General features: G+C 66.7%; 1 protein-coding gene across 11 annotated transcripts in view; it reads right to left on the bottom strand.

Annotated features, from left to right (window-relative positions):
* The window catches only part of AGAP3 (ArfGAP with GTPase domain, ankyrin repeat and PH domain 3), a 56665-nt gene that overhangs the window by 19739 nt on the left and 26861 nt on the right, over positions 1 to 10065 (bottom strand). For 2 of the 11 annotated variants that reach the window (XM_089917190.1, XM_089917188.1), the window contains exons 1-9: positions 8713 to 9739; positions 7504 to 7562; positions 7155 to 7242; positions 6886 to 6971; positions 6599 to 6740; positions 6075 to 6209; positions 5808 to 5935; positions 3983 to 4141; positions 421 to 513 (exon numbers count right to left, since the gene is read on the bottom strand). In XM_089917190.1, the coding sequence (XP_089773316.1) occupies positions 421 to 513; positions 3983 to 4141; positions 5808 to 5935; positions 6075 to 6209; positions 6599 to 6740; positions 6886 to 6971; positions 7155 to 7242; positions 7504 to 7562; positions 8713 to 9607 (1785 nt within the window). In that variant the 5' untranslated portion in view covers positions 9608 to 9739. The other 9 variants (XM_022577567.3, XM_089917191.1, XM_022577558.3 and 6 more) reach the window with 7 other exon arrangements.

Genomic DNA, 10065 nt, shown 5'->3' on the forward strand with positions numbered 1-10065 from the left:
GAACCCAGGGTCGGAAGAGCCGTCGGTAAGACCTTCAACGCGTACTCCTCAGGGTACTCTCTTGAGAATTCTCTCTTCTGGGAGGAGGGGAGGGAGGCCAGAGAGACCATACCCTCCTCCAGGGCCGCCCACCTCCAGAACCACCACCAGCGAGCGCAGCTGACGATGACAGGCGGCTCTCTGCTGCCCCCCTGTGGTGGTGAGGAGGAACTGGCAGCGTAAGGGTTCCGGCCACCCTTCCCCGCTGTGCTGTGAGTTCTTCTCTGCAGGAGAACTCTCCTTGTTAAGGATTCAGGCCTGGCAGGGGCAGGGCGCTGGCCTCTCTCACCATCTTCCAGAGGCCCCGAAAAGAACCATCATCTAACATTTCCTGGGCTTCATCTCAGCTCCTCTCCAGCCCCAGGGGAAGGGAGTGCTGACCTGTTTAATGGGGATGGCCCGACCACTCCCGATGCTGTCCACCTTGCACTCGGCGGCTTTTTTCTCCCGGTCCAAGTCGGCACCCTTTCGAGACTGGAAGAGAACAGAAGAGGTGTGTTAAAGGGGCCCAGGGTCTGCGGGGTCAGCAGCCCACCTGGAATCCCCAGCCAGCCCTCCCGTCCTCCCTCCTCCTGGGCGGGCCCTAGCAGTGGGGCGGGGCCGGGGCGGCGGGACCGGGAAGGAACTGAGACCACGAGTATTCCAACGGGTTTATTCTTACACACGGCACCATACAGAGCAGCACAGGTTACTGGGCCGGGCCCGCCCCTTACAAAAGAGCAAGGACACGAGATACCGAGGGCGTGAGGAGCGCGCAGCCCAGGGGGCTGGGGCGTAAGAGACGGGAAGGGGCGAGGAGAGGTGGACGGTGGGGCTGAGGGACATGGCCGGGAGCACAGGGCATGACCACCAGGGAGAGCAAAGTCCAGAAGTGAGAGGGTAGCGGCCCGTCTGCGGCACAGACACCACATGGCACATTACGCCGAGCACCGCGGCGTAGCCCGAGGGGCACAGTGGATGGAGAGAGAGAGGAGAGAGGCCAGAAGAGGCCCTGCGCCCCTGCCGGGCTCCTGGGGCAGAGCCCGCCCGAATGCGGATCCTAGGAAATGGGAGGCCAAGAGAGGGGAAGGCAAGCGCGGCGTGGCTGCGGCGTCCGGAGCGGAGCAGGAACGGCAGAAGTCCATGCAGGAAGGAGCAGAGGAGGGGAGGGGCGGGGGAGCTCCCCCAGGAGCAGCTGGACCGCCGGCCGGCCGGGCGCTTGGACGCCCCGGCCTCTGGGCCTCGTCGCTGGCCGGCGCCGGGCGTGGGCCGAGCTCCCTTCTTCTCCATGCAGCGAGCCTGGCGCAGCGCGTCCAGCAGGGCTGGTCCCTGGCAGCCCCCAGCCGCGGGCTCCGGCGTTCCTAGCCTTCCCTGGGGGTGGGGGTTAGTTACAAAGGTTCCTGTGGGTCTCTGGAGTGGGGAGCACGGCGGCCGCTTCTCATCTGAGAGCAGTCCCAGGGCCCGGCCCGCCTCCGGCCCCGCACAGGGGAGAATGTCCAGAGGTGCTGTGTGTCACCACCTGGTCTTCTAATTTGGAAGGAGTTGGAAAGGCCTTTTTGTTGATGAAAAGTTGGAAACAGTGGCACATATCTGCAAATATCGAAAGAATAAAGATTTTGGCAAGTTATACTCAAGCCCCGCACAGTCGGTCAGCACTGGTGAGGGCAGAGACCCAGGCGGCTGGGGAGAGGCGGCGGCGGCGGGATGAAGAGGAGGGGGAGGGGGTGCGGGAGGGCGGGCAGGCGGCGGCAGCGGTGGCGCCGGGCAGTCCATGTCAGCGGGGAGTGTTCTCCACTCCGGACCCTACACCCTCCTGCTCACCCGGGCTGCCAGGAGCCAAGGGCACAAGGAAGAGGCAAAGGACCGCAGCCGCAGCGCGGGGGCAGCACAGCCAAAGGAGCGGGAAGAGGCAGGCCAAGGGCCACCGCCCGCGGCTCCACCGTCCGTCAGCACCCGCCCCGGGCCTCTCCTGGGCGCCACGGCCTCTGCCCCTTCGGCCCAGGGGGGAGGAAGGTGGATGGGCCCGCTGCCACCGGGTCCCCAGACAGAAGAGCCGGTCGTGGGGAGCGGGGCGCAGGCTGTCCCAGCCAGGCTGGTGAGCAGAGAGGCCCCAACCAGCAGAGGATCCCTGGGAGCCCAGAGGGGGCCCACCCCAGGACGGGAAGCCGGGCAAGAGTGGCAACAAAACGAGTAACATGAAGTCATGGGGGAGACGGGGGACGCCAGCGGCCACATCCAGCGGGAGAGTCACGGGGGCGCCAGCCACAGAACAGGCGTGGCCCTGCTGGGGAGGACGAGGAGGGCAAGGGGGTGGCCCCGGCGGCGATGATGAGAAGGGGAGGTCCCGAGATGCACCTCTAGAGACAGACACGTCTTGAGGCTGCCTCGGGGACAATGGCGCAAGTGAGGTCACCATGGAAACAATGGAAAGAAAAAATAAGGTTGCCACGGTGAAGATGGAGAGAATGAAAGGGCCCGGGGCCGGCTGTGCCCAGGACGCGCGCGGCGAGGCGGGCGGGCAGTAACAGCTCCGCGGAGCAGGCAGCAGAGCGCGGGGAGCGCCAAGGCGCTGGCGAGGGGGCCCTGGGCCCGGGCGGGCGGCAGAGGGAAGAGCGCGTGCCCTGGGGTGGTGCAGGACCAGCGGCAGAGGAAGGCGAGAGGTGAAGAATGGTGTGGAGGGAGCAGGTGACTGAGGCAGGATGTCAGGGAGCAGGTGCCGAGGGCGTGGATAGCAGTCACTGCAAACACAGGTCGCCCACGGGCTCTACGGCGGCGGCGGCAGCGGCAGCAGCAGGAGGCGTGGGCGCGAGCAGGCAGCCCAAGGCGCTGTGCGTCTCAATGGGCGTGCACGGGAGACGGGGAGCTGCGAGTCCAGGCAGGGTTGGGGCTGGGGGCTGGGGGCGGGGCGGCTGTAGCGCACGGTAGCAACTGGCGCAGGGAGGGGGTCGGTCAGCATGGCCAGGGAGGGTGCGGGGCAGGCACAGGGCGGACAGAGGCAGGCAGACTGGGCAGAAGTGCGCCGGGCAGGCGGAGGCGAGGATGAATGGGCGAGGCCTGGGGAGCACTGGCTCTGTCTGGACGGGGTTCCTGAGAGCCTGGCCGGGGCCTGACCTGGTGAGCTGGACTGACAGCCACGCCCTGATGCTCAGAAAGAGGCACGTGGAGTGACGCAGAAGGACAGGGCGATCTCCTGAGAGTCCACACGGGCAGCTCACCCACCTGTGTCTGACCCAAGACTCCCGGAATGGTCCAGCCAAGTCCCAGCTGGACGGTGAGTTTGGGGAAGGGCACTGCGTGTCAGATGCAGGCTCAGGACACCTAAGAGCTGACGGGCTGGGCCCCTACGGTGGAAGGCACACGGGACCCTGGGGCTGGGGTCTGCGGGGAGGGGGAGAGGAAGAGCTTGTGGGGGGACCGAGGCAGGGAATCAGGAGATGGAGGCCTGGGGAAAGACAGCTAAGCCTTCGTTAGGCCGATGGCAGCAGCGGGTGGGAAGCGTGGGAGAATGAAAAGAGCGGGCAGGTGGACTCGAGGCCTGGGCCCTGTTCATTCTAGCTCTGCCAGCAAACGCTTCCTGTAGCCTCAGGCAAACAATCTTGGGGCCTCAGTCCACAACTGCGGAATCACGGGTGCCTCAGAGTTAGAGCAGACGCGTCCAGAGATCCCTCAAGCTGGCCAGGAAGCCCTACGAGGTCGGGGAGAGGGAGGGTGTGTGTGTGCAGCCAGGAGGAGGGTCTGTGTGGATGCGCTGAGGGCGGCCCCGTGGGCTCGGAGGAACAGTCTGGAAGAATCTGGGTGTGGACGGGGGGCACCGGTAAGGAGCCGACGGAAGCGGCGCGCGTCAGTGGGGATGGAGGTCGGCAGGTGGCATCGTCCTGCCTGCTCCCTCCTGGCCGGGGGCTGGGGGCTCGGCCCTGCCCGTTCGGTGAAGGCGGCCGGGCAGGCGGGAGGGGCGGGCACGTACCGTGAAGATGTTGGAGCGCCGCTTGGACTGCTTGCGGATGGGTGTGGGGGTGGAGGCGGCAGCGATGGTCTCGATGCGCAGCTCCCGCTGGCTGATGCTGGGGGTGGAGGGGACTGAGGCTGAGTAGTCGCTGAAAGCGCTGCTGCCGCCATTCGTGGCCTAAGGACAGAGAGGGCTGCTGAGGGCGGCTCCGGGAGGGGCGCGGGGGCGGGTGGCAGGCAGGAGCTGGGAAGCCTGCGGTGCGGAGACCTGGCGGGGGGCTCGTGGGGCAGCAGAGGGGCCACTAGCTCCTACAGGTGGTACCAAGGGGAAAGGTAGCATGGCCTGGAGGCCAGCAGGACCCGGTGGTCACCGCAATGGGCTGCCCCACTAGGGACCCAGCAGGGGCCATTCGGGGTCAGCCCGGGAGCTGAATCGGAGGCAAAGGCTAGCAGGTTGGAGTCAGTGACAGAGGCCAGAAGAGAACAAACTGTGGAGTCTTGGCTCACAGGTGGGTGTGACGCGAGGTGGCAGGTCACCCTGGATGAGCTCCCCAAGTCAGTGACAAATAGCAAGGCTGCAGGAGGCCAGGGCGGGCCTCAGAGTGCAGGGGGAGGATGAGGTTTGCTTCTAGGCAGTGTGGGTGACAGGGCACAGGATACAGGAGGGCCGGGGCAGACAGCGGAACAGCTAAACTAAGACTGCTCCAGAGGAAGCAGCAGGTAAGGGAGAGAGGCGGCAGCGGATCTCAGCAGAGAGACAGCAGGTGCTCAGCAGTGTCTACTCCAGGACTCGGGAAGCACAGTTTGACAAGGCCACCCGCTAACGGCCCATCAGATGATCACTAAATAGAGAACGTGTCCTGCCCTGGCAGCCTCCTCGAATCCTAACCCGTACAAAGGGAGCAAAACACCTGAGCTGCTGCCCCTCGGTGGGCAGGGCCCCCGTGCACAGCTGGTTCTGCAGCTGAGGTAGAACCGCTCAGAGACAGTGAAGAAAGACCTTCCGTGCCTCCTTTCTTCCACGGGGGAGTGCTTACAGGGGAAGCCCCGACGCCTTCTAAAGTGCTAAAGGGAGGGCTCTCTGGAAAAGTCACCAGGCTGTCATCAGGACACTGGTGGGCCAGGGGGCCTCAGAAAGACGATGGCCCTTGGCAGAAGTAAAGGAGTGGCTGTCGGCTTGACCACTCAGCGCGCACACCTGTGATGGCCCAGGGCTTTCTGCCGAGCAGGGACTGAGCGGGGAGATGCAAGTACTGGCCTGCCCGCCAAGGGCCAAAAAATAACCAAGCAGTAGGCCCAGGAAGTGGGCGGGTGTCCAAGTGGTAATACGGGAGAAACCCTGGCACGATCCGGCTCAGAACACCCCCACTACCCCACACGTCACAAATGCCACTGGCCCTTGCGGGTAAGTGCTGCTCTTCTAAACGCAAACACCGAGAAGGGCCAGCAGGTGAGGGCCGGCAGGTGAGGGCCGGCAGGTGAGGGCCAGCAGGGACGAGCTCAGCTTAGAGCCTCCTGAGAACGGCTGCACGGGAAGCGGGCACTGAGATAGCGCTAACGCGGCTGACCAGAACAAATGCTTAGGCGGCCTCAGCTGCTGCAGCTGCGGGGCAAGGAGAGTGTCGAGCAGGGATGGGAACTAGCGGGAAGGCAGTCACCACGGGGTACAGAGGAGGCCAGGCCAGGCCAGTCGTGCAGGCTAAGGGAGCTCGAGCCAGTGCTTTCAAACCATCGGCAAGGCGGCAGACCAGACGAGGTGGGGACAGGCAGGCAGACAGACAGGATGGCGAGGCAGGGCCGCGGCGGGCAGGACGTGCAGTGGCAGGGGGGGAGGCTGCCCGCACCTGGTTGATATGCACGGCCGGGATGGAGGCGGCGGACACGGCCGAGTGGCTGGGAGAGTTGGGCAGTGACTTGCAGGGCCCGATGGCCAGCTGCTGCTTCTTCCGCAAGGCCACTACCTTCTGGGCCACTGCAGGGGACAGCACAGTCAATCACCCATGTGGGGAGGAGCGAGGAGCCCAGCTTAGAGCCGCCACCCCCCGCCCTCCCCCCCCCACCCCCCTGCCTGCCTGACCCCCTCTGGGGGAGCGTCCCTGGCGCCGAGTTACCGTCCTGGAAGACGCGCTCCACGTTGAGTCCGTAGGTGGCGCACGTCTCGTAGTAGGTGCAGCGCTTCAAGTCTGTGGACAGCTTGCGGGCCCTGCTGTCGTCGATGACCCGCGGGTTCGCGGCACTGATGGCGTCTGTTGGAGACGGGAGAGCGGGGACTGACTCAGCCTGCTGAGAAGCTGAGGCTGCTGGCCGGTGGGCCATTCGGTCAGAGGGTGGCTGGGCAAAGAGCCCGGGCAGCGGACGACACGGAGCACGAGAATACGGGTGTCTGGGCCTCGTTCCAGCTCTGCCACCGACTCACTGAGTGGGAACGAGCCAGACACTCTGTTTATTCATCTCAAAATGTGGACACGACCACCACACGGATGGCAGGATCTTAGCTGGGGAAGACCCAGTGCGTACGGGACAAAGAGGAGGCGCCCGCTCTAGGGCGACAGGAAAGGGCTGGTCCAGCGCCAGGAGGGCGGGGGAGCCAGGCTTTCTCGCGCCTGCCACCTGGCGGCCCAGAGCCCCCGCTCACCCTGCGTGCCCACCAGCACCATGGGCACCTCGCTGGCGTTGCGGAAGCTGCAGAGCCGCAGGAAGTAGTTGTACACCGTCTGGAAGCTGATTTCATCCTCCAGGCTGAACACAAACACCACCGCGTCCACCCAGGCAGCAAACTAGGGGGGACCGAGCACAATTACCACCCTCACCTGGGCACGGGCGAACTGCGTACCCCTCTCCCCACACGCAACCTTGCCCAGTCCCAACTGGGAACCTCAAGAAAGGGGCACCAAAGGCCAGGGCTGGGGGCGGGGGCATCACCTGGAGCTCAGGGGGGCCTCCTTCATCTCGGATCAGCAGCAGGTAACTCTGGCCATCCACCACAATCTCCTTCTTAAACCGACCCCCTAGGACAGAGTTCACGGTCAGGCCCAAAACCAGAAGAGCAAGCCCACGGGGGCCAAACAGAAGAAATCCACATCTTCCAACAGAGAAGACGGGAGCGCTGAGAAAGTCAAGGGGCTGGAGCCCCCCGCACAGACAACGGGAAGGAGGGACGGCGGCCATTAAGGCCGGCCCGTAACGCTCACCTTCTGGGGACTCCTCCTGGACATAGGTCCCCGTCAGATAGCGGTGCACCAGGGCCGACTTCCCACTAGACAGGTTCCCCACAATGCCCTGTGGGACAGGAAGGCGGGAGAGAGCTGCGGTCAGAGGGCAGGACGGAGGACACGGGGCAGGAAAGGCTAATACATTAGCAAGGAGAGGGGCCAGTGCTGCGGATGGGCGAGCAAAGAGAAACGGGGAAGAGAGGGGTGACGGGAGAGACCAAGCCTAGAGACGGAGGGGACTGGAAGCAGGGGAATCAACGCCGGCCCACCACTCCAGCCCGCACCCCCAGCCCCTGGGCTGCCTGGGCCTCCCATGGGCCTCACTCACCACTTTAAGCTCCGGCACCGAACGGCTCAGGGTCCACTCCTGGCTGTTCACAAAGGAGTCTGCGGGAGAGAAGGCCGCCTGTCAGGACTGGGGTGGGACACACACCTTTGCTATCCACCACCTGCTGCTTCTGACGCTGCCCCTTCACAGGCCAAGGCCAGAAAACAGCACTCACGCCCTGGTTTCCTGGGAAGCAGCAGGAACGTTCTGCGCGGCTGGGCCAGAGTGATGCCAGCCCCCACTTCCACTGGGCTGGCCCTGATCCCTCCTCTTACTGCTACAGCAAGGTGCGTAGTTGCCACCTCGAGCCACACCCGGCCTGCTGCCCCCCACCTGGTGAGGGGCCTCCAGTGGGTCTCAGCCAGACCCAACCTGGGCTGCAAGGCTGCGAGTAGGAACAGATCACCCTTGCAGGGTGCGGCCACCTACCGCATTCCTGGAGGCTGAAGAGGGAGGAGCCCTTACCTGGCCCTGTTCTGTGACAGGCAGGTCCAATGGGGAGCGGCCCTCGTCCCCAAGCTCCTCCTGGACAGGAGGCCACCACCCTCTGTGTCCCAGAGGCCCACCTCCGGGGCTCCTCCTCTCCAGTCCATCCTCAGCTCCTGCAGAGCCCCCCTCTCCTTTATCCTCTAGGTTGTAATGGACATCCTGCGATCAGCTCCGGGCAGCTTGGGCCTGGGCCAGCCTCTCTGGCTGGGCTTGCTCCCCCTCCCCAGGCTGTCTCAAACAGTGCTTATGACGGTCGGGTCCACAAGCATTCCCCAAACTCATCTGCATAGGCAGCTAGAGGTGAGGGCTCGAGCCTCGCCTGGGAGCTAGAAATGCTGCTGTTCTAGGGTCCCACCCAGAGCCCGCTGGCTCCGAGTGAGTCTCCATCCCTCCCCTCCCGGGCCCCAACTCCTCAGGCACTCAAAGTGATAAGGGGCCCTTCCGACCTGCTCTCATTCCACCACGCTAGGGCCACGGGCGGGAGGTCCTGCCCCGACCCACCTGGAAGGCCACCTCTGCCACAGACACCTTCTCCAGACCCACCGGCGACCCCAGAGCCTTGCCTGCCCGGCGCCGATCCCACTCGGCCGGCCCCGGCTAGCCCCCAGGCCCACAAGGCACGCCCGCCTCTCCCAGGTAGGTTTCCGGTTTGTTTCACACCCGCCCTCAACCCCGGACTCCAACCAGGGAGGCCACGCAGGCCGGGGCTCTCCCCCTTACCGCTTGGCGCGCTCAGGAGCCCAGGGGCCGCGGCTGCCCGGCGGCTCCACAGCGGCTCGGAGGGCGCGGGCGCGGGCTCCCTCCGGCGGAAGCGGCTGGTGAGCAGCCTCCAGAGGCCGGCGGCAGTGTGGGGCCGGCCCGGCTCTGGCGCGGCGCTCGGGGCCGCGGCGCCCAGCAGCAGGTCGCGGCGGCTGGAGAAGGCACCCAGAGAGCTGGCGTCGCCGTCGCTGCGGGTGCGCGCCCGGGGCAGCAGCCCCGACTCTGCGCGCCGGATCTCCTGGCCGCGGCGCAGACGGAAGCTGAAGCTCTTCCTCAGCGCCGACAGGCCGCGCCGGGGGCCCGGGGAGCTGCGCCCGCCGCCGCCGCCGCGCAGCACCTGCCAGCGCTGGCTGCTCCACAGCGAGGCGCCCCGCAGGAAACCCGCGCTGCCCGCGCGGCCCAGCCCCGCGCCAGCGCCCTCGGCCTCGGCCGCCAGCTCCAGGCGGTTCACCTCCAGGAACGTCATGCTGGTGGGCCGCGGCGCCAGGGTCCGCCGAGGGCGGCTGCGCCGGGCCGGCGCGGGGCTGGGCGCCGGGCTAGGCGCGGCCGAGCCGGGGCGCCTCGAGGACGCGGGCCGGGGAGCCGGCGGGAGGCCGTCGGGGGCGCCGCGGCGGCCGAGACGCGGGCGCAGGAGGCCGAGCAGCAGGCCGCGGACGCCAGCGGCCGGTGGCCCCGGGCCGCCCGAGCACACGCTCTGCGGCCGCGCCGGCTGCTCGCGCACGGCGCACAGGGCGGAGGCGGCGCGGCCGGCCGGGGCGCCGTGCAGGTCCTGCGAGTCGCAGACGCTGAGGGCGCGGCGGCAGGCGGCGGGCCGTTCCCGGCTGCGGCTGTCCCCTGGCGGCCAGCCCCGCTCCATGCTCAGGGCCCGCGGGCGAGGGCCAGGCCCATGGTGAGGGGCGCGGGGCTGGGCCCGGGCCGGGGCCGCGGCCGAGGCGCACGGACCTCCGGCCTCTGGGCACCTGGTGTCGGGCGACTGAGTCCCTCAACGCCTCCACCTCGCAGCCGGCAAGCCCAGACCTGGAGAGGCCGGGAGCCAGCCCAACACCGAGAGAGACGTGGCAAGCCTGGCCTGGAACACCCAGGAACGGCGGCCGCAGGGGAGCCAGCCTGCTGGGGCAGCCCCCGAGCCCTGAGAAAACAGGAAATTCCAGCCCAGGGCTCCTCCTCGGTTGGGGCAGGCAGGTGAGGAGATGTCATTAAGAGCAGGCCAAGTAAGTAACAGTCCTCGGCACACCACACACTGAGTTCGGTTTTGGAGAGAAGCAGGCCATTTGCTCTCTCTCCAGGGAAGAACCAGAAGGTGACCCACCAGGG

This window comes from Delphinapterus leucas, chromosome 9 (genome assembly GCF_059928025.1).
Source record: "Delphinapterus leucas isolate spDelLeu-1000000601 "Yukka" chromosome 9, BTC_Dleu_Yukka2, whole genome shotgun sequence".
In the NCBI taxonomy this organism is placed as follows: domain Eukaryota; kingdom Metazoa; phylum Chordata; class Mammalia; order Artiodactyla; family Monodontidae; genus Delphinapterus; species Delphinapterus leucas.